This window comes from Phyllostomus hastatus, unplaced genomic scaffold (assembly GCF_019186645.2).
Source record: "Phyllostomus hastatus isolate PE091 unplaced genomic scaffold, TTU_PhHast_1.1 phas_scaffold_39, whole genome shotgun sequence".
Classification (NCBI taxonomy): domain Eukaryota; kingdom Metazoa; phylum Chordata; class Mammalia; order Chiroptera; family Phyllostomidae; genus Phyllostomus; species Phyllostomus hastatus.
Window position 1 is genome coordinate 7052060 of NW_025334028.1, and position 24816 is coordinate 7076875.

At 38.1% G+C, this 24816-nt stretch overlaps 1 protein-coding gene across 3 annotated transcripts in view; it reads right to left on the reverse strand.

Moving 5' to 3' along the window:
• The window catches only part of LOC123806894 (cAMP-responsive element modulator-like), a 76167-nt gene that overhangs the window by 27428 nt on the left and 23923 nt on the right, over positions 1–24816 (reverse strand). For 2 of the 3 annotated variants that reach the window (XM_045820342.1, XM_045820341.1), the window contains exon 4: positions 10636–10824. The exons of the other annotated variant lie outside the window; for it this stretch is intronic. In XM_045820342.1, coding sequence (XP_045676298.1) covers positions 10636–10824 — 189 coding nt within the window. The remainder of the gene's footprint in view (positions 1–10635; positions 10825–24816) is intronic. 3 annotated transcript variants of the gene reach the window in all.

Consider the following 24816-nt stretch of genomic DNA (forward strand, 5'->3'; position numbering starts at 1 on the left):
AGAGAGGCAGGAGAGACAGAAAAAAATGGAAAGAATGCAGTATCGGAGATCTAAGATGGCGTCAGAGTAGGAAGGAGCAGATTCTGCTTCCCTCTGCTCAGGGGAGAAAATCCTGACTGATCTATGGAGTAGAGAAGCAAGCAACCAACATACTTCAGCATATGTGAAAATAAGGGACCAAGGATTGTGGCAGAACCGGAACTGAGAAACTGGACCCTAAGAAGAGTGCTGCAACAAGGTAGGGTCCCAGGGACCAGCGTGTGGTCCGGGGGCTGCAGCCCCAGGCCCAGTGCCCGCTGCTGGATTTGCCACTGAGTCCTTGGGAGAGACCCGGAACAACTGCTCCCTCCCCAGCCAAACAGGGTCTGAGCGGCACTGGGAGGAACCCAGGTACTAGCAAACACACAAGAGCTGTGAGCACCTTTGGAGGCAGTGGACACCGGAGGGGCTGGGTCACACAGTGGGCCCTGATCCCCACAGTCACTGGTCTGGCTGGAGAGTTCGGTGGCAGGAGAAGCCAGGCCACTGTGGGGACCGGCAGGCTTGAACAGGAGGAATTTCTCAAGAGGAAGGAGTGAATAGACAGACACTGTTTGGGGAATTCTCCTAAAGTGATCCATCGCTCCAGCCTCCCTGCCACCCAGCCAAGGGCACACAGGCATGGGCACACAGGGAGAGCATCCCCGCACCCCAGTCCACAGCAGTAACCCTGGGGAAAGGCCTGATTCTCACACCCAGGACACAGGGCTGAGGAGCCACGTTAGCTTTCCAGACAGTGCACACCGCTGACAGAGGAAGAAAAGCCATACCAATCACCCCTCAGTCTGCCGCAGCCAGCAAGAGCAGAAAAACCACTTTGGCCACTTTGAAACCAAGAGACTTTTTAATTTGATTCTATTTTTTTAACAATTCTTAATTTTTTAAATTTTTATTATTTTTATTCTCTTTTAATTTCTTTTTCCTCTCTTTCCTGCTTTCTTGTTTTATTCCTTCCTCCTTTCTTTCCTCCAATTTTATCTCTTCTTCCTTCCTTTGTCTGCCTTTTTTATTTTTATTTTTTTTAATACCTACAAGTGAGACAAAATCCTGGATCTGTGAAAAGACCAAAGTTGAACCCAAAGAAGGGGAATCACAACAGCTGGGACACTGAGACAAATTTCACTTTGCTATTACAGAGAACCTGCAAGTTATTGCATATTTGTATTATTATTATTTTTCCAGTATTCTTACATCTTTTTAAATAGTATTTTTGTATCCCTCTTCTTTTTGTATAGTTTGCTTTGCTAGGCTGGTTATATTGTATGACCTGACAGCTTTCCCCTGATATCTCTTTCATAGTGTATTGCTAATCTACTGTACTTTAACTCACCTGTGTCCCATGAGCACACTACTTGAGGTTCTGTACTCTCTATTCTTGTTACCTAGATCTCATAGATTCTGTCATATGATTATTGACCTAATATTATTGTAAATAATTGCTGTTCCATGCAATTGTAATTACTTCAAAACACCCCTCCCAGATCTTAACCCATTTCAAAGTTTCCTAAACTATAACACTGTAGTGGTTAACTATATTCTCTCACACACTACACCTATTTACTATCCTTTACTCTCACCTTACCTCAGAATCTGACCTCCCACAACCTCACTCACTGCTTTCTAGATCCAACTCACAATTCTTCCTTCCCCAACAAGAGTCTTATCTTCTTTCCATCCTTTCTAAAAATCAGCTAGCTGGGTGGAAGATCAAGGTTAACACTATAAACATAGTCAAAGGATCTCCTATCTCTTTTCTACTGGCTGCTACTGTAAATATCATAGAATACTATCTTGCTGTCTTAAACTATTTTGCCTTCCCCCTCCAACTCATCACAAAAAAGAGTAGGTGGAACCGGTTAACACCAGGATACCCACTGGAAGAGGAAACCCAACAACAAAGGAACCATTAACAGATAACAACAGAAGAAGGTGAAGGAGGGAGTGGTAACCACACAAACCTCAATCCAGGACCTATCTGGAAATACAACTAAACAGTAGAGATGGTACCCAATACAAACAACTGAACAAGAGCAAGAGAGAATCCTTAAAACCTTTTACACACAGAAGAACCAGCTTCAACACAACCTGCCCTCACCAGTACAACAAAGTACAATAGGTGGTGGACAGAGGGACCCTCATTTAACCAGCTGGTGGGAAGGAACCACCAAAGAAAGACCCTACAACAATCAAAACCCAAAGGCAAACACAAAGCCAAATTAAATGACAGACCAAGACCAGTGAGCTTGGGAGATCAAGGAAACTGCACCACTGAAACTCACTGCTATTCTACTACAGAAGTTCACACCACAAACCCAGGGAGCCAGAACAGATCAATTTAAGAAGCTGAGGCTAACAAGAAGAGTCTCACAAAGAATGGGAAGACAAAGAAACAATCCCTAAATGAAAGGAAAGGAGGAACCCTCAGAAGGAATGCTAAATGAAATAGAGGCAATTCAACTATCAGATATTGAGTTCAAAGCAATGATCCTCAGGAAGCTCAATAAGCTCACAATGAGCTACCAGAAACTACAGGGAAGCTACAATGAACTCACTGGAAACTACATAAACATGAAAAAGGAAATAGAAACTATCAACAAGGGCCAAGAGGAAATGAAGAATACAATTTCTGAACTGAAAAACACAGTAGAAGGAGTGAAAAGCAGGATTGATGAAGCAGAAGATCGGATTAGCAAGCTAGAGGACAAAGTAGAAAACAACACCCATAAAGAGCAAGAAAAGGAAAAGAGGCTCAGAAAGAATGAAGAGAGATGAAGAGAAATGTAAGACAATGTGAAACGTAATAATATCCATATAATAGGGATACCAGAAGGAAAAGAAGAAGAGCAAGGGATACAAAGCCTATTTGAAAGAGTAATGATGGAAAACTTCCCTAATTTGATGAGAGAAAAAGTCACACAACTCCAGGAAACACACAGAGTCCCAATCAAGAGGAACCCAAAGAGGCCCACCTCAAGACACATCATAATTAAAATGGCAAAATTTCAAGACAAAGAGAGAATGTTAAAGGCAGCAAGGAAAAAACAGGAAGTAACATACAAGGGAGCCCCAATAAGGCTAACAGCAGACTTCTCAATGGAAACACTCCAAGACAGAAGAGAATGGCAAGAAATATTCCAAGTAATGAGAACCAGAGGTCTGCAACCAAGGCTACTTTACCCAGCAAGGCTCTCAATCAAGATAGAAGGCCAAATAAGAAGCTTCTCAGACAAAAGAAGTCTAAAAGAATACACCTCCACCAAACCAGCTCTGCAAGAGATGCTAAAGGGACTGCTTTAAGGAAAGAAAGGAAAAGAGAGAGGGAGAGAGAGAGAGAGAGAGAAGAACACATGTACATAAAAGGTAATGAATGAAAAGGTAAGTATCAATCAATAATAACCTTAAACATAAATGGATTAAATGCTCCAATCAAAAGACATAGAATAGCTGATTGGATAAGAAAACATGACCCACACATATGCTGCCTACAAGAGACCCACCTCAGGATAAAAGACCTGCACAGGATGAAAGTGAAGGGCTGGAAACAAATTTTCCAAGCAAATGGACAGGAAAAAAAAAAAAAGCCCAGGTAGCAATACTCATATCTGACAAAATAGACTTCCAAAAAAGGGCCATAAAGAGAGACCCAGAAGGTCATTTCATAATACTCAAGGGAAGAATCCACCAAGAAGACATAAATATTGTAAATATATATGCACCCAACATAAGAGCACCCAAATACATAAAGAAAATTTTAGAGGACTTCAAGAAAGATATTGACAGCAACACAATTATAGTGGGGGATTTTAACACCCCACTATCAAAAATAGACAGATCTTCCAAACAAAATATCGACAAAGATATTGTGGCATTGAACAATACCCTAGATGAAATGGAATTTACTGATCTATACAGAGCCATCCATCCAAAAGAACCTAAATATACATTCTTTTCAAATGTACACGGAACATTTTCAAAGATAGACCACATGATAGGACACAAAACAAGCCTCAACAATTTCAAGAAAATTGAAATCATACCAAGCATTTTCTTGGATCACAAGGGACTGAAGCTAGAAACCAACCCCAAGGAAACAAACCCCAAACACTCAAAATCATGGAGATTAAATAGCATGCTAGTAAACAATGAATGGGTCAAGAATATTAGGGAAGAAATCAAAAGGTTTCTGGAAACAAATGAAAATGAACTCAACCCACTTTTGGGTTGTTTTGAACAACCCAAAACTTATGGGACACAGCCAAGGCAGTCCTCAGAGGGAAGTTCATAGTGATACAGGACCACCTAAAAAAGTTAGAAACATTCCAAACAAACAACCTAACCCTACATCTACAAGAACTCGAGGAACAAGAACAAAGACAGCCCAGAGCAAGCAGAAGGAAGGAAATAACCAAGATCAGAGCAGAATTAAATGACATAGAGACTAAAAGCACAATTCTAAGGATCAATGAATCCAAGAGCTGGTTCTTTGAAAAGATAAACAAAATCGACAAGCCTTTAAGCAGACTCATCAAGAAAAAAAAGAGACAAGACCCAAATAAACACAATCAGAAATGAAAGAGGAGAGATTACAACAGATACCACAGAAATACAAAGGATTGTAAGAAATTACTACAAAGAGCTGTATACCAAGAAATTTGAAAACCTAGGTGACATGGACAAATTTTTAGAAAAATATAAGCTTCCAAAACTCAATGGAAAAGAAGCAGAAAGCCCGAACAGACCAATAACAACAAAAGAAACTGAAGCAGTAATCAAAAAACTCCCAACACACAAAAGCCCTGGACCAGATGGTTTCACAGGAGAATTCTACAAAGCATTTAAGGATGAGCTAACCCCTATCCTTCACAGACTATTTCAAAAATCCAAAAAGATGGGAGACTCCCAAACTCCTTTTATGAGGCCAACATCATCCTAATTCCAAAACCAGATAAAGACACAACAAAGAAAGAAAACTTCAGGCCAATGTTGCTGATGAACACTGATGCTAAAATCTTCAACAAAATACTGGCAAACCGCATCCAACAGCACATTAAAATGATCATACACCATGACCAAGTGGGATTCATTCCAGGGATGCAAGGATGGTACAATATTTGCAAATCAGTAAATGTAATACACCACATAAACAAAAGCAAAGACAAAAACCACATGATCATATCAACAGATGCAGAAAAAGCATTTGACAGCTCCCATTTATGATAAAAAACTCAGCAAAGTGGGAATAGAGGAAGCATTTCTCAACATAATAAAGGCCATATATGAGAGACCTACAGCCAACATCATACTCAATGGGCAAAAACTAAAATCGTTTCCACTAAGATCAGGAACAAGACAAGGCTGTCCACTTTCACCACTTCTATTCAATGTAGTACTGGAAGTTTTAGCCACAGTGATCAGACAAGAAAAAGAAATAAAAGGCATCCAAATCAGAAAGGAGGAAACAAAACTGTCACCGTTTGCAGATGACATGATAGTGTACATAGAAAATCCTATAGACTCCACCACAAAACTGCTTGACCTAATAAATGAATTTGGCAAAACAGCGGGATACAAAGTCAATATTCAGAAATCAAAGGCATTTCTGTACACCAACAATGAAACAGCAGAAGCAGAAATCAAGAAAAAAATCCCATTTGAAATAGCAAAAAAGAAAGAAAATACCTAGGAATAAACCTAACCAAAGAGGTAAAAGACCTGTATTCAGAAAACTACATAACACTGAGGAAAGGAATCAAGGAAGACACAAACAAATGGAAACATATACTGTGTTCATGGATTGGAATAATTAATATACTCAAAATGTCCATACTACCCAAAACAATTTACACATTCAATGCAATTCCTATTAAAGTACCAATGGCTCATTTCACAGACATAGAACAAACACTTCAAAAATTTATATGGAATTATAAATGACCCCAAATAGGTGCTGCAATTTTGAGAAAGAACAGTAAAGTAGGAGGGATCGCAATACCTGACACTAAACTATACTACAACGCCACTGTAATCAAAACAGCCTGGTACTGGCATTAAAAACAGGCACATGGACCAATGGAACAGAACAGAGAGCCCAGAAATAATCCCAAGTCTCTATGATCAATTAATATTTGACAAAGGAGGCAGCAACATAAAATGGAATAAAAATAGCCTTTTCAACAAATGGTGTTGGGAGAACTGGACAGCCACGTGCAAAAAAAAAGTGAAACTCGAGCACCAACTTACACCTTACACAAAAATAAATTCAAGGTGGATAAAAGACTGAAATATAAACTGTGACACCATATAAGTCCTAGAAGAGAACATAGGTAGGAAAATCTCAGATATTCCAGGCAGAAAATTTTTTACTGACGTGTCCTAGAGCAAGGGACATAAAGGAAAGAATAAACAAATGGGACCTCGTCAAAATAAAAAGCTTTTGCACAGCTAAAGAAAACAGTATCAAAATAAAAAGAGAACCAACTGTATGGGAAAACATATTTGCCAAAGAAACCTCAGACAAGGGTTTAATCTCCAAAATATATAAAGAACTTACACAACTCCACTCTAAGACAAGCAACCCAATTAAAAAATGTGCAAAGGACTTGAACAGACACTTCTCCAAGGACGACATACAGAAGATCCAGAGACACATGAAATGATGTTCAATATTGCTAGCTATCAGAGAGATGCAAATTAAAACCACAATGAGATACCACTTCACACCAGACAGAATGGCCATCATAAACAAAGCAACAAACAACAAGTGTTGGAGAGGCTGTGGAGAAAAGGGGACCCTAGTGCACTGTTGGTGGGACTGCAGACAGGTATAACCAGTATGGAAAGCAGTATGGAACTTCCTAAGAAAACTGAAAATGGATCTGCCTTTCGACCCTGCAATTCCACTGCTGGGACTCTATCCTAAGATCACTAAAACACCAATACAAAAGAACCTTTGCACCCCGATGTTCATAGCAGCACCATTTACAATAGCTAGGTGCTGGAAGCAACCTAGATGCCCATCAGTAAATGAATGGATCAAAAAACTATGGTACATTTACACAATGGAATCTATGCAGCAGAAAGAAAGAAGGAGCTCCTACCCTTTGCAATAGCTTGGATGGAGCTGGAAAGCATTATGCTAAGTGAAATAAGCCAGGCAGTGAAAGACAAATACCATATGATCTCACCTTTAACAGAAACCTAAACAACAAAACAAAGAAACAAGCAAAATATAACCAAAGACACTGAAATAGAGGACAGACTGACAGTGACCAGAGGGGAGAGAAGAGGGAATTTCAGCGGAGAATGGGTAGGCTTTACAGGAACAAATTTAGAGGACACATGGACAAGAACTGGGGGGAGGGTGGTGATGGGAGGGAGGAGGGGAGGGTTGGGTGGGTGGGCTGGAATGAAAGTAGAGGGGAGAAAACTGTACTTGAACAATGATTTTTAAAAAAAGAGAAAGAGAAAAAAAGGATAAAAAAAAAGAATGCAGTATCAGGGAAGTGAAGGAAGCACAAGTCAACAGTGCTGAATACTGCTGAGGGATTCAATCAAGATAAGAACCAAAATCTCAGAAAGAAATTGCTGTGACCTTTCAATGGGATAGAGATTAAGAGAAGAATGTCCACCAACCTGCTCTGTTTATCACCAAACTAGAACTCCTGGCCATCATCATTTTTAAAAAGAAGAAAAGAAAAAAGAGAAGCAGCAAGACAAGGAGAAAAAGAAAGCAAGAGGAATAAAAGATCCAAAGGGAAGAAACAAAACATCTTATTTGTTTTTGATATAAATATTCACACAGTATCAGAGAGTCACCAAGAATCAGCATATTATTGGAAGTCATTAGAGATTCAAAGGTTAATAGTCAAAAGATACTTTTTTAAAAATCAGTAATATTTCCCCACATCAGCACCAACTAGAAAATGTAATAAAAAGGTATCCTTCAAGAGAGCAACAAACTCCAGGGGACGTGACTATAGTTAATAATACTGCATGTATATTTTAAAATGGCTGAAGAGTTGATCTTAAAAGTTTTCATTACAAAAAAAATTAATTTGTAACTATTTGTGGGGATAGATGTTAACTAGACCTACTATGGTGATCATTTGCTGTGACTTACACAAATGTCAAATTGTTATGTTGTACACCTAAAATTAATATTATGTTATATGTCACTTATATCACAATAAAAAAGACATAAGTTCTTTCTAAATTAATCTATAAATTAAATCCAATCTTATCATTGGTTTTATATTATTATTATTTAGAAACTTAAATTTATTCCAAATGCACATGAAAGAGTAATGGTTCACAAAAACTAAGTCATAACTTTAAAAAAAAGTAAAAAAAAATGAACTTGTTCTGTGAGATAACAAACAAAGTTCTGAGACAGATCCAAGTGCACATGAGAACCTACTGTGTAATTAAGACTGCCTCAGAAATTAACAGAGAAAGGGCAAACCATCAGTAGGGGAAAACTGGCTCCATACTCCTACCTAATACTGTATACAGAGGTGAACCTCATGTGAATTATGAACCTAAATGTAAAAGGTAAAAGCTATGAAGCTAACAGAATTTTTGTAGAAAATATCTTTGTGACTGAGGAAAGAAAATAGTTCTTAAATAAACCCCCAAAGCACAACACTTGTGTGTTACCTATGCAAAACTCATTGTTAGGGTATCAATTAAAAACCTCTCATTGTTCAGGTATGAAGTTTGTGGTGGACTTTCTATATTTAACAGATTAGAAATGATGATTCTTCATGATTAATCATTTAGATATAGAGGTTTCATGAATATGAGGAATACGTACAGTCCCTGACTTAAGATGGTTTGCCTTCCAATTTTTGAATTTACAATGGTTAAAAAGCAATATGCATTCAGTAGAAACTGCAGTTGGAATTTTGAATTTTGATCTTTTCCAGGGTTAGTGGTATGAGGTCTGACCCTGTCTCCTAATGCTGGGCAGGTGCCGTGAGCTGCAGCTCCCAGTCAGCCAGGCAATCACAAGAGTCAACAGCCCAAGCTCTACAGTGTTCAGTGTGTGATCGGCCTGATTGAGCCCAGCTGAGCATGCATAAGGCAGGTTGGCTAAGCTATGGTGTTTGGTAGGTTAGGTGTCTTAATTACATTTTCAACTTACTACATTTTCAATTTACGATAGGTTTATCAGGATGTAATTCCACCATAAACTGAGGAGCATCTCTAATGGGTAGCTTTAATATACATTTAAAAGAAAACATTAACCCTGGCTGGCGTAGCTCAGTGGGTTGAGCGTGGGCTGTGAACCAAAGTGTCGTGGGTTCAATTCCCAGTCAGGGTACATGCCTGGGTTGCAGGCCATGACCCCCGGCAACCGCACATTGATGTTTCTCTCTCTCTCTCTCTCTCTCTCTCTCTCTCTCTCTCTCTCTCTCTCTCCCTCCCTTCCCTCTCTAAAAATAAATAAATAAAATGTTAAAAACAACAACAACAGAGTATTGGGTAAGTACTATGAAAGTTTTTCATACTCCATAAATGCTACCACTACAGTTCTTCATATACCTTTATTATAGTCCACATTAACCTCCAAAATACCTAGGAGTAAAACTAATTAACAAGAGATTTATCCATTATATCTGCATTTTTCCATACTTGGAAGACTTTCAAACTAAAGGAACTAATATTACTCTTCTTAAAATTAGTGCTATATTGTAAGTCCTCAGCATATGGTCCAAGAATAATAGAATTAAGTTAAAAAAGAAGACTTCTGAAAGTTCTAATAAACACACTATAGTTATTATAAGCACAACTGCATAAAATTAAAGTAATGCATAACTCAAATTTAATTGAAAGCTTAGGTTCCCCTAAAAGCTTAGGGCTACATTCCAACTGCTTTATTTCACTACTATCAGCTTCCATAAGAGGTAGAATGGGCACCTCAGATTTCAAACATACTGTGAATGATCTAAAGAAAAAAAAATCAGCCATTTTTGAAATAAGATGTTTATGAGTGTAACAGTTGAGTATAACAGTTAGGGAAAGACCCAAAATCAGTGCATCATAGACTGGCTACCTCAGTCATAAACTACAGGGTCTGGCAGAAACAATGCCTGCTTGAGAGTGGTTGGTAGGGTAATAATATGTGTGATAATTTATAGTTTTAATTTGAACATTTCGCCTACCATGTCATATGGTGTGCTTGAGTGTGACATTGTTATGTCACATGATTATATGCTTATGATTTTGTAATAAAACAGGGGCATTATTTGTGCTGGACCCTGTAGGTAATAAACATAGATACAACATTTGTAACCCTCTCAAGTAAAAAATTATTTACTTAATTAAACAATTCACTTATGTTTTTTACTCCCTTTTTTTCATTATGCTACTCTGAACTTAACTTTTCTTTAGCCAATAAAACCTGCTAAAAAATAAAAATCATGTAATGTATTTAACTGACTAAATATATTTAATATACTAAAATATTTCTTCTTCAAGCCTTCAAGGGCCCACTATCTACCTCCTGTATATTTCAGAACACCATAACACCACCAGTGAGGGGTGTGCTGTAGTAACCCACAGGTACTCTAAATGCATCAGGTTAATAAACTATACCTTGGACAACCACCTGGCTGCCTGGGACAAAGAACTGCTGTGTGCCGTCAGCTGCCTGCGCTGCGTCCTGTACAATTGTAGCACCTGGTGGAAGAGCTCCTGAATTTGTCACTGTTAATGCTGGAAGTCCCTGAACAACATCAGATCCTGGTTTAGAAATCTGGATTGTTCCTCCTTGAGCTATAGCAACTTTACAGAAAAAGAAAAGAAATATTAGAGAATTCCAAGCTTCATTTTTAATAATCTCATATTGGAAGGACACACTCTGGGTCTACGTATTACCAGTGCTTCTCATTCTCAATTTACCCTTATTTCTATGTGCTGAATTGATAAGGAGATCCTATTTCACAAGACACTATTCTGAAAGGCTCATAAATGCTTGAAAATATTTTTTCAAGATTATTTTTAACATATTCTATTGATTATGCTATTACAGTTGTCCCATTTTTACCCGTTTATTCCTCTCCACCCTGCACACCCCTTCTAACCCACAATCCCCCCCTTTAGTTCATATCCATGGAACATATATATAAGTTCTTTGGCTTCTACATTTCCTATACTATTCTTAACCTCCCCCTGTCTATTTTCTACCTACCATTTATGTTTCTTATTCTCTATATCTTTTTCCTCTCTCTCCTCCCATTCCCCTGTTGCTAACCCTCCATGTGATCTCCATTTCTATGGTTCTATTCCTGTTCTAGTTGTTTGCTTAGTTTGCTTTTGTTTTTGTAATAGGTGTTGTTGTTATTAACTGTGAATTTGCTGTCATTTTACCGTTCATATTTTCTATCTTCTTTTTCTTAGATAAGTCCCCTTAACATTTCATGTAATAATGGCTTGGTGATGATGAACTCCTTCAACTTGACCTTATCTGGGAAGCACTTTATCTGCCCTTCCATTGTAATTGAAAGCTTTGGTGGATAGAGTTATCTTGGATGTAGGTCCTTGCCTTTTATGACTTGGAATACTTCTTCCCAGCCCCTTCTTGCCTGTCAGGTCTTTTTTGAGAAATCAGCTGACAGTCTGATGGGAACTCCTTTGTAGGTAACTGTCTTCTTTTCTCTTGCTGCTTCTAAGTTTTCTCCTTATTTTCAGTCTTGAGTAACTTAATGATGATGTTCCTTGGTGTGTTCCTGCTTGGGTCCAACTGCTTTGGGACTCTCTGAGCTTCCTGGACTTCCTGGAAGTCTATCTCCTTTGCCAGATTGAGGACGTTTTCCTTCATTATTTTTTCAAATAAGTTTTCAGTTTCTTGCTCTTCCTCTTCTCCTGGTACCCCTATAATTCAGATGTTGGAATGTTTAAAGATGTCCTGGAAGTTCCTAAGCCTCTCCTCATTTTTTTTGAATTCTTGTTTATTCATTCTGTCCTGGTTGAGTGTTTCTTTCTTCCTTCTGGTCCAAATCATTGATTACAGTCCCAGTTTCCTTCCCATCACTACTGGTTCCCTATACATTTTACTTTATTTCACTTAGTGTAGCCTTCATTTTTCCATCTAATTTGTGACCAAATTCAACCAATTCTGTGAGCATCCTGATTACCAGTGTTTTGAATTGTGCATCTGATAGGTTAGCTATCTGTTCATTGCTCAGTTGTATTTTTTCTGGAGCTTTGATCTGTTCTTTCATTTGGGACATTTCTTTTTGTCTTGGCATGCCTGCTAGGTATAAGGGGTGGAGCCTTAGGTGTTCACCAGGGTGGGGCAACCCACATGGCTGCTTTGTGACACTGTATATGGGGGAGGAGTTTGAGAGGGAACAATAGTGCTTGCTCCACTCTCTGCCAGATGTCAGTTGCTTCCCCCACTACCCACAAGCAAAGTGGGCCCTTCTGGTCCTGATTCCTGGGTGAGTGGGCTTGTGTACATTCTAGGACCCCGTGGGTCTCTCCAATGAACTCTCCTGTGAAGCTTGGAGTTTCTCCCACTGCCGCCTCTACACCCACAAGGGTTTTCAATCAATGGTTTGAGGATTTATTTGCCCACTCTGGGACCATGGGTTGCGAGGTATGTCTGGTTCTCCAGGTGTTCCTCCCGGTTTATCTGCACATGAATGTGGGACCACCTGCTCCACCAGTAACCACCTCACCATGTCTGCCAGCTGTGGCATTGCTGGGAGTCCTCTCTGCCCCATTGCTGATCTCCGCCCCTCCTACCGGTCTGGATGAATGTTTCTTCTTTAACTCCTTGGTTGTTGGAGTTCCATACAGCTAGATTTTCTGTCAGTACTAGTTGTTTTTTGTTTTTAAATTTTTGTTGTCCTTCTTTTGGTTGTGCGAGGAGGCACAGTGTGACTACCTATGCCTCCATCTTGGCCCAAAGTCCAACACTTGAAAATATCTTATGTTCAGAATTATTTGAAATACATAGAGCCCATGGAGCCTCCCTCCTCCCTGTCATCCATCCAACTAAATTATTTAAGAGGAAGACTGGAGATAGAGACAGACAGGAAGTCTTGATTCTCTATTCTTTCAGATATTTTTAGATATATACAAGCAGCATTCTTCTAACATTTAAAAAGTGGTCAGTGAAATTCCATTGAGCATCATAAATACAATGAATTTGTTACTTCACTCAGCTAACTACTTTTCTAATTTATCATCAAAAGAAAATAGAGTTCTAGCCAACATGGAGATGTAGGTAGAAACCCTTCGCTTCCTCACACAACTAAAGGAGGATAACAACCCATCTTAAAATAATAAGCAACCAAAAGTGCCAAAAAAATCAAACTGCATGGAATTCCAACAACCAAGGAATTAAAGAAACAGTCAACCAGAACAACCAGACCAGTAACAGGGCAAAGAGAACCCAAGGCAAGGTGATAGGCCACACAGGCAGGGCTGACTGAACAGGAATCTGAGACTCAGAGCTGACTGTGGACTAACTCAGTTGCCGTGGTGGGAGAAACTCCCAGTAACACATAAGAGTTCATTGGGAAGGGGGGCAAGAGCTGAGGAGGTTCCCTCTCTGGCCCCTCCCCAACAGGCGGTGCCTCAGTGTAGAAAGGAGGTTTGCTCTGCCTGGGTGAATATGGAAGGCCCTGCCCCTTTACAACTTATCAGGAGCCCTGAGCAAAGAAATAGGGCCAAAATGAAAGAACAAAGTAAGCCTCAGAAAGAGAGCTAAGCAAAGAGAAGATCACCAACCTATCTGAAAGAGAATTTAAAGCCCCGGTAATCAAAATGCTCATAGAACTGATTAAGCTTGGTAGAAAAATGAAAGATATCCAAAATAAAATAAAGCAAAGTATTCAGCGAACCAACAGTAATAGGAAGGAAACCAGGACTCAAATCAATAATTTGGAACAAAAGGAAGAAATAAATATCCAACTGGCACAGAATGAAGAAACAAGAATCCAAAACAATGAAGAGAGACTTAGCAACCTCTGGGACAACTTGAAACATTCCGATATCAAAATCATAGGTGTGCCAGAAGGAGAAGAACAGCAGCAAAAAATTGAAAACTTATTTGAACAAGTAATGAAGGAAAACTTCCGCAATCTGGCAAAGGAAATAGACTTTTGGGAAGTCCAGGAAGCCCAGAGAGTCCCAAAGAGGTTGGACCCAAGGAGGAACACACCAAGGCACATCTTCATTATGTTATCCAAGATTAAAGACAAAGAGAGAATCTTAAAAGCAGCAAGAGGAAAGGAAAGAGTTACCTACAAAGGAGTTCCCATAAGACGATCAGCTGATTTCTCAAAAGAAACCTTATAGGCAAGAAGGGTCTGGAAAGAAGTATTCCAAGTCAGAAAAGGCAAGGCCCTACATCCAAGATTACTCTATCCAGTAAACCTTTCATCTAGAATGGAAGGGCAGATAAAGAGCTCCCCAGATAAGGTCAAGTTGAAGGAGTTCATCATCAGCAAGCCTTATTATATGAAATGTTACAGGGACTTATCTAAGAAAAGGAAGATCAAAACTATGAACAGGAAAATGACAACAAACTCGCAACTATTAACAAATGAACCTAAAAGAAAAGAAAAGCAACAAAAATAAAAACTAATCAAACAATTAGAACAGGAACAGAATCAGAGAAATGGACATCACATGGAGGAATTTCAGTGGGGAGGGGGAGTGGGGGAAGGTACAGGGAAGAAGAAGCATGGTTAGTAGGCATAAAATACACAGGGAAAGATAAAAAATGGTACAGGAAACAGAGGACTCAAAGAACTTTTATGTATAACCCATGGACATGAACTAAGTGGTGGGGGTGGAGGGTTGAGGGGATAGGGTGGAGGGGGGATAAAGGGGGGGGGAAATTGGGAAAACTGTAATAGCATAATCAATAAAAATACTTAAAAATAGCTTTTCATGGAATATATGTTTTGGTTTTTAAAGCTCAAATTTACAAAACTTTAGCCTTTATCATTTTCACTATGTCAGGTTAATCCTGAAATATAAAATATTTAGTTGGAAAGGACCTTACAAAGTAACTATTGAAACCATTTGTGCTACAATATTTGCCTCTACCAAGTGTCTTGAAATAACGATCTCAGCTAATGGCAACAAATATGAGCAGGATTGCTTCTAAATATGGAGGTTTTCGAGTTGTGTTTAAAAATTAACACATTAACTGAGAGTTTGAAAAGAAGAATGGATCAAGTGAAATGTTTCTAAATTTGAGTTGAACAGACAAATAAATCTAAATATCTGAAAGTTTGGTATACTCTAACATAAGGACTATCACTCAACATTTTGGTTTAGTTTAGTTCACACTAAAGATGAAATGGAACAAGGGCTATCCTTTTTTTAAAAATCACATATAAACTAGCTAACTACATTTAACATGAAGATAAAAAATACATCATCAGAATAACACAACACTGATAAACCAATGTAAATGGTTTATTACAGGAATGTTACAGCAACATCTAAAATACACTCTAAACATTTCCAAGTCATTCCAAGACATTTTAACAATATTTTAAGCAAAGGACCACTTACGTGAAGACCTGATGGGATAAGCCTGACACAAAAAGATGGGCTAACACTTTCTTAAGAGTTCAACACAGATACATTGTCTGTGTTTTAGTTTATTGACAGGCCGCTATTAGAGTAGGACTGACAGAAACTGAACAATCAGTTACAAAATGTTATTAGTATTGAAGTTGAGAAACTCTGATGTAACATCGCTTTTTATGGCTCATCCAGAACTTTATATTCTGTACACATTTTAAAAACCAGATTTCACCTTGACTCTAAAGATTTCAAGAGTCTCAAGATTCATCTCTTACAATAAGAGGATTTGGGAGAGATCTAACTATATCTACCTTCTTTAAAAAGATGTATGAAAATGAAGAGATTTTAAATCTTCCATAAATATCATGGCTGGACATGGATAAATTTTATATGTTATCACACATTTGAATGTGTGATGATAATTAGTTTGATGTCACAGTAATAGTGCTTTAGAAAGAACAAGCACAGGCAGTGTAACCACACCGTATAAGAAGCACAAAGCCTAGTGTTAACCTAAATTTTAAAAGCCAAAATGAGACAACAAGCTTATATTTGGGCTCAAAAAAATTATAATTTTGGGAGCACAGTTTCACGAAGAAAGTTGACATCCTGGTTACAGGGTGAAAGCAAGGGGTTTTATGAGAAAAAGGAAAGGGGGAATTATAAAAGAAGAAAAATTCCTATTGGTGCTGATAAGCTGAGCTACTATTGGCTACACTGACTCTATCTTCAGATAGAAGGCGCATAATCATCAGTCCTTGTGATCAGAGAGTCCTGCTGACCTTCCCAACAACTGTTTATAAGACAGTTGTGGTTGGGCCCCAGTCCACAGTTCCAAGAAACAGCACGAGCAAGACAGCTTCCTCTGGAATGGCTGCTTCGGCTGCATTCTAAAATGATCCATTCCTGTTATTCTTCACACTCACACATAGCAGGCACTCAATATGACAAATGAATGGCTGTCATTTCCTCATGACAGACCATAAGCTACTTGGGAATCTAGAAAAATTAAATTAAGAATGGTTTCAAATTCTGATAATAGAACTTAATTTTCAATACCAATTAGTAAGCTTTTGGAATAGTAAAAATATCTGAGGTGAGAGGAGTTGCTTCCACAGATAAGAACCATGAAATAGACAGGTAACAGAGGTCCTTGCTTTGTCCTTTTTATGCTTTTTTCTTTTCTTCAATGTTTCCCCATGATTGCATCCAAAACTTACTGCTTTCACAGTCTGAAATGTTGATGTAGCAAGGATCTGTTATTCTCATCATTTAATTTTCTGGTTAAGTCATTATACAATGAGATGTAATGAACAAAAGCTAAATATACAAACGAAGCAGCTCTAGGGGGAAAACGTTTCAACTGATGTCTCATACTTAATGCTAGCTTTTATTCTATTTTTTTATAACAAAGGTACTCTCGATTTTGGCATTATCAAATGCTAGAGAACCTTTCCATTTCAAATGTCACCTCTCATGTGACAATACATAAGATTTCCTAATGCTTCAGGATACTGGAAATAGGCTTTGTGTGCACATACGTTTATTCAAAAGGTTTGAGTACACATTTAGTTTATAAAATATTCAAGAATAGTATGTGTTTTCAGTAAACACACATTAAGATAGATTAAATAGTAGGAAAAACCAAGACAAAATCAACTGAATGAGTTTATTAACATCTTTCATTTTAGCTCATTAAAAAAAACTTAGAGGAATTTTCTAGCAAGAAGCTCACATTGTTGTTAACAATGAAGAGTCCACACTGGTCTATGCATGGTAATTGGGACTCAAGCAGAGTAAATCTGTTTTTCTATTTTAAACTATATGCACTTATTTTCATCTTTTAAGTAATCCTTAATAACATTAGTTTCATAAAATAACTAAAGTAAAAATGGACAGCTAGAATATATAATCAACTAAATTCTACTCCAATGCCCATTATTAATTGACTCAAGCCTGCTAGTATGTTACATACTCATGGCAGTGGTGGGTAGAGGTTAAGTTCTGTTGTTCTAGTTGTTCTGGGAGGTGCCTATTTGACCTACCCACCTTGAGAGTCTCAGGTGACTTATACCACATAATTAAGTAGCTTACTCAATACACAATAGTTGAATGTTGGACACACTGACCTTTCATCAGGAAAGCATTTGTCTAGGTAAAGTGTAACTCATTAATTTATTAAGTGTTTTTCTACTAAGTTAGTTTTAGTGGTTACACAAGTGTTTTTATATATTCAATATATCCTTATACAGTCATAGCAATTAGTTTCAAATCAGTATTAACCCAAGTATGGTTTCCTCATCTCCAACTTAACCATCTTTCGCTGTTACCGGGATGCTATCATATCAACTAGTCCAGCCAATAAAATTTTTAAAAAATTCCTGGTATACAACACCAGATTGTAAAAATCTGCAATTTCCACTACTCATTGCCATTGAGCACTTCTCTCCTAAAACTATTAATATCATTGACAGAAAATATTATTTACAGGATGAAATCTCAAAAATATTTTAAAGTCTTGTAAAATCAATAAAGAAGGGAGAAAAGAAAGATAAATAAATGTTGAAAATCAGGCAGGGGAAGTTCATAAGCAAATGAGGAAAGAGAATTTATTTAAGATTTCATCTGTTCGCCCTGCCTTGGTGTGGCTCAGTGGGTCGGGCATCATCACACAAACCAAAAGGACACTGGTTTAATTTCCAGTCAGGGCACATGCCCAAGTTGTGGGCCAGGTCCCCAGTTGGGGGCACTCGAGAGGCAACCACACATTGATGTTTCTCTCCCTCTCTCCCTCCCTTCCCCTTTCTCTAAAAACGAATAAATAAAATCTTAAAAAAAATTCACATGCTCTCATTTTACTTGATGCTAACATCTTTTAAACCCCAAACCAGTATAAATGAGCTGATTCAAATACATAAACATGTAAATGTTTAATTAATTATAGTTTAAAACCATCTTTATTCCAGATTACAATAAAAAGATTGATGATAAAATCTTCATTGAATTAATATATGTATCCCTACCTTAAAGGCAGAAGAAACACTAAAACAGCCTCAAGTTAGAACAATAGCAACACCAATATTAAAAAGCCAGACTTACATTAAGTATAGCAAATAATACTTAATAGTTTAAGTATACTTAAACTTTTTTATATTAAGTTCCCTTACTATATTAAGCTTTTATATTAAGTTAAGTTTACTTAATATATTAAGTAAAAAAAACTATGTTCGCTTTGGAAATTACTTTGGGAGAAAGTAAGCAAAGTAACCACTAAGAGTAATAATAAATGCAACTGCATTTACCTTACAATGTATAAACCTGTCATATGCAAATTATTTTAATGAAGAATTGGAATTAGTGTCTCCTGAGAATTATGACTTCTTCTGCAGTGCACACAGCTCATATGTGTGTCTTTTTCATAACGGTGGATTTTGGATTGACCACTTACCTTTAGTATATAAGAATTTCAGTAAAAAAATGAGTTAATAGAGACTCATTCTAAAAGTCCCTAGTAAAATAAAGCAGGTACAAGCAAAGAGACAAGAGACATTTGGGAAAAATGAAGACTTGGGTGATAGTATTTAATTGGTAAGGGAAAGGTCAGGTTAAGTAAAGCAGAGTAAGAGATTAAAAAAACAACTGTCTTTAGCCCTGGCCAGGTGGCTCAGTTGGTTGGAGCATCATTCCATACACCAAAAGGTTTTGGGCTTGACTTCTGGTCAGGGCACATACCTAGGCTGCAGGTTAGATCTCCTTCAGAGTACATACAGGAAGCAACTGATCAATGTTTCTCTCTCCCTCTCTCTCCCTCCCTCCCTATCTACCTACCTCTTTCTCTAAAATCAATAAACATATCCTTGGGTGAGGATTTAAAAAATAATACTATGAAAAAATTAAATTTAAAAAGCTGTCTTAAAAGGGGATAAAAAACCAAATGTATTAGAGAAAACAATGAATTAGGCTTTAAACATTTAAAACTCCTTAGTTGCTTTTACTATCCATTTATGAATTCACTCTATTTAATTCATATCTTACATAGAAAGTAAATTCTTTGCTAATTAAAAACCACCACATTTAAAAATATTCTCCAGAGACAGGATGGATTTTCTTTGACCAGAATGATTTAATTGGCATAGAGATAGCAAAACTATAGTCAAGATCAGTAATTTCAGCAAGATTTTGAAGTGTAGCTAATTTTCTTGGTTTTGCAGTAATGAATCCCTGACTATTTTAAGTTATTTTCCTACCCCCAAAGTAGAAAAATTAGTTTACTCTAACTTTCACTTCTTAGTTTTTGTGATTAAAAAAACAAGTTGAAACTGGTAATCATGATGCTCACAGAAATGGTTCACTATGGTCACAAAATGGAACCATGATGGCAATGCAAAGTGAAATAAAGCAAAATATACAGGGAACCAGCAGTGAAGGGAAGGAAACCAGGACTCAAATCAACAATTTGGAACAAAAGAAATAAACGTCCAACTGAAACAGAATGATGAAACAAGAATTTAAAAAATGAGAAGAGGCTTAGGAACCTCTGGGACAACTTTAAACATTCCAACATCTGAATCATAGGGGTGCCAGAAGGAAAAGAGGAAGAGAAAGAAATTGAAAATTTATTTGAAAAAAATAATGAAGGAGGACATCCCAAATCTGGCAAAGGAAACAGATTTCCAGGAAGTCCAGGAAGCCCAGAGAGTCCCAAAGAAGTTGGACCCAAAGAAGCACGCACCAAGTCTCACCATAATTACATTACCCAAGATTAAAGATAAGGAGAGAATCTTAAAGTCTGCAAGAGAAAAGGAGACAGTTATCTACAAAGGAGTTCCCATAAGACTATCAGGTGATTTCACAAAAGACACCTTACAGGCAAGAAGGGGCTGGAAAGAAGTATTCCAAGTCATGAAAGACAAGAACCTACATCCAAGATTACTCTATCCAGCAAAGCTCTCATTTACAGTGGGAGGGCAGATAAAGTGCTTCCCAGATATGGCAAAGCTAAAGGAGTTCATCATCACCAAGCCCATATTATGTGAAATATTAAAGGGACTAATCTAAGAAAAAGAAGATGATCAATAATATGAACAGTAAAATGACAACAAACTCACAACTATCAACAACCGAATCTAAAAAACAAAAACAAACTAAGCAAACAATTAGAACAGGAACAGAATCACAGAAATGGAGATCACGTGAAGGGTTATCACGAGGGAAGGGGAGCATAGGAGAAAAGGTACAGGGAATAAGAAGCATAATTGGTAGGTACAAGATAGGGGGAGGTTAAGAATAGTATAGGAAAAGGAGAAGCCAAAGATCTTACATGTATGACCCATGGATATGAACTAAAGGGGGGAGGATTCTGCTATGGGGGTATGCAGGGTGGAGGGGAATAAAGAAAAAAATGAGTCAACTATAATAGCATAACTAATAAAATATACTTTAAAAAACAAGTTGAAATAATAAGACCAACTTCTGTCACATCTAACTTTCAACTACTAAAAGTGTAACAGTTTTATATGAGGAAATCTGAACAGTTATTTTTATTTCTTCAACTTTGACACAGAAAGTTATTTACTTCTTTTTGTTTTTAACTTTAACTTATACCAAATTTGGTCCCTAGCCAGGAGAGGCAATGGATTGATGTTTCTCTCTCACATCAATGTTTCTCTCCCTTTCTTTCTCCTTCCCATCCAGCTCTCTAGAATCAATAAAAGAAAAACAAATTTTAATGATAAATAATCTAAAGTAATAATTTTTCAAAAATAGAAGTAAGGTTGGAGGAAAGTGATCCATGGAAAAAAGTTGAAGAATTAATTTTTGTAATAAAAAAGTATAAAAGGGTTTTAAAGATAGGTACATGAAAATACATAGAAATATCTCCAGAAATTCTGGTAAAATAAACTCCTCTAGTCTAAAAACCAAAGGATACCAGCCCTGGCTGGTATGGCTCAGTGGACTGTGTGCTGGCCAGTGAACCAAAGGATCGCTGGTTCAATTCCCAGTCAGGGCACATGCCTTGGTTGCAGGCCAAGTACCCAGTAGGGGGCATTTGAGAAGCAACCACACATTGATGTTGCTCTCCCTGTCTTTCTCCCTCCCTTCTCCTATCTTTCTCCCTCCCTTCCCTTGTCTGGAAATAAATAAATAAAATCTTTAAAAAAAATAAAAATAAAAACCAAAAGATACCAGAGTGTTTCTATTTCTAGATATTTAGGAATATTAAAGCATTAGTATCTCTTAAGTTATTCCTAGTAAGAAATAAAACCAAAAAAAATAGATCTTGTGTATGTGTGAATATATGTTTACCCTCCAACTAAAGTAAATGTCTTCTAAAAAGTTGAAAGGTTGATATTAAGTGGCAGATGGTGGCGAGGTGGGTGGGAGTGGAGCCCACTTCCCCCTGTGCGCAGGTGGAACACTTAGCCAATCTTCTGAGGAACAGAGTGAACAGCAAACAGAATTCCAGCTTATATGAGGTTTGGAGGCCAAAACTGTACAGGACATTGAAAAACAGATGATAAGGAGATTGTGTTGGGATGCTAAGGTCCCTGGGATCTGTGCGGGGACCAAGACTGCTTAGGATCCTTGGAGGACAGCCAAATCAACAGCTCCCTCCCCTACCAAACAGGGAGGTCACATCAGGATAGACCTGGATGCTTGAAGTCGCTGAGGGGAATAAAGATGAAGTGGGAGATGCACAGGGTCAGTATTCACCCACTGAGACTGTGGACACCAACTAGGTCATTGCCAGAGAAATTGGGAAGCTGAGGGACACCTGGAGAAGGGAGAAAAGTTGGGCCATGATGGACCTGACTGGGATAGTCTCTGATCTGGTTAGAAAGCTGGGCTGTGTGAGAAGTCGGGGCACTCGTTTAGAATAGCAGGCTTAAACAAGAGAATTTTACTCTAAAAAAGGATCTCAGTCACTGTTTAAGGAACTCTTATGCAGCTGCTGGCTCTCACCTTGGCTGCCCCTTGCCACAGCTGTCCCTCACCCCTACTGCCCCTCCCTGTGGCTGGCTTGCACCATGGCTGGTTTGTAAAGAGGAAGGAGGAGGCACCCAGCACAGATGTTCAGAGGAGGGCAGCAGGGCTCAGGGAGTTAGCAGTCCCCAGAAAGACTTAACTTAGTGGGGGAGCTGAACTACCCTGAAGAGACTTTGAGAGTGTGCATCACCTAGGCCAGCAAAGAGGGAGAAGGTGGTGTGTGAGTTGCCCCTAGTTAGTGTACCTCATGGACAGCACAACTGGTGGACTGAAGGAGACAGCCTGGTGCAGGTAGACAGTGGGGGCTCAGCAGTGTACAGAGGACCTGGGCTGGAGGCTGAGCAACTATGAAGATTGCCTCCCAGCCCCAGCCCCCATCCTCAAAAAAACCATACAAAGGGAGAAAAGCGAATCCCAGCCCCCCCCCCCACCCCTCTCAGCCTGAGGCATCAAGGAACACCAGGAGAACTCACTTGCTGGGTTTAAAGTCAGCAGGAGCCCTTTTACCCATCTCAAATGAGACAATAAGGCCTAGAATTGTGAAAGGTCCAGAGAGAGACGCAAGGAGGAAACACAAGGCTAACCCCAACAACTGAGAAACTAAGACATATTTCAGTTTGCTGTTCTAGAGAACTTGCATGTTATTGTTTATTTGCATTATTATTTTTTCATTATTTTTACCTCTTTTAATTTATTAGTATTTTTAAATTTCTTTCTGTTTAGTTTTCTTCATTTTGTTTGTTTAATTGCAGTGTTTTACTGGTTTTCCTTGTTCTCTCTTTCATATTGTAATTTTCTTTACTTCTTTTCTTTTTTCTTTTCTTTTCTTTCACTTCACTTGTGTTCCAATATCACACTACTATAGGTTGTGTGATACTCCGTATTGTTATTATTCAAATCATATATTTCTTGTCATATTATTGTTTTTGTGGTATTATTGTAAAGAATTGTTCCATACAATTGTAAATACTATGCAGCACCCTTCCGTTCTCTTAGCCCACTTCACTATCTTCCTGAGCTTTATTACTGTTGTAATAGAATATTAACTCTATTCTCTTGCACACAACACCTACTTTCAGTCTTTTACTCTCACTATATCTCATCATCTGACCTTGCACAAGCATTCTGTTTTCTAGATTCAGCTCACAATCCTTCCCTCCTCTGACAAGAGTCTTATCTCTTTTTCACCCTTTATAAAAAGTGGCTAGTTGGGTGAAATATCACGGTTAACACTGTACTTATCCAAAGGATCTCCTATCTCTTTTCTACATGTTGGTACTTCAAATCCCATAGAATACTCTCCCACTGTCTTAATCCATTTTGCCTTCACCCTGCAACTGATCACATACGAGAATAGGTAGAAGCTGCAAACATCAGTATACCTGCTGGAGGACAGAAACCACCAACAAAGGAACCACCAACAGGTAAAAACCCAAGTACAACAGGAGAGCCCACACAAACAAAAGGAAGGGCAATCCTAGAGCATCCAGACAAGGAAATCAAAGAGACCACATGACTGAATCCTATAGAATTCCTGCCATAGAAGTTTACCCTACAAAGTCAGCTAGCAAAGCAGAACATCAGGAAGCACACAGACGGACAAAAAGAGTCACATAAAATAGGGAGACAAAAAGAGAACCTGAAATCAAAAAAAATAGAAGATTTCCCACTAAAAGAGCTAAATAAAATGGAGGTAAGCAAACTATCAGATATAGAAATCAAAATAATGGTTATAAGGATGCTCAGACAACCATAAGGAACAGAGAACTGTAACAGTATGAAAAAGGAAACAGAAACTATAAACAAGAACCAGGAAGAAATGGAAAATACAATTTCTGAAATTAAAAAACACAGTAGAAGGAATTACAAGCAGGCTGGATGAAGCAGAGGACCAAATTTGGGAGCTGGAAGACAAGGTGGAAAGAAACACCCAGGTAGAGTAGATGCACAAAAAAAAAAAGACTAAAAAATATGAAGATGGCTTAAGGGAACTCCAAAATAACATGAAACGCAACAACACTCGAATCAGGAATACCAGGAGGAAAAGAAAATGAATAAGGGGTAGAAACCCTGTTTGAAAAAATAATGACAGAAAACTTTCCAAACCTGGAGAGGGAAAAATCCACACAAGTGTAGGAGGCACAGAGAGTCCCAATCAGGCTGAACCCAAAGAGGCCTACTCCAAGACACAGCACAATTAAAATGCCAAATTTTAAAGACAAAAGAGAATCTTAA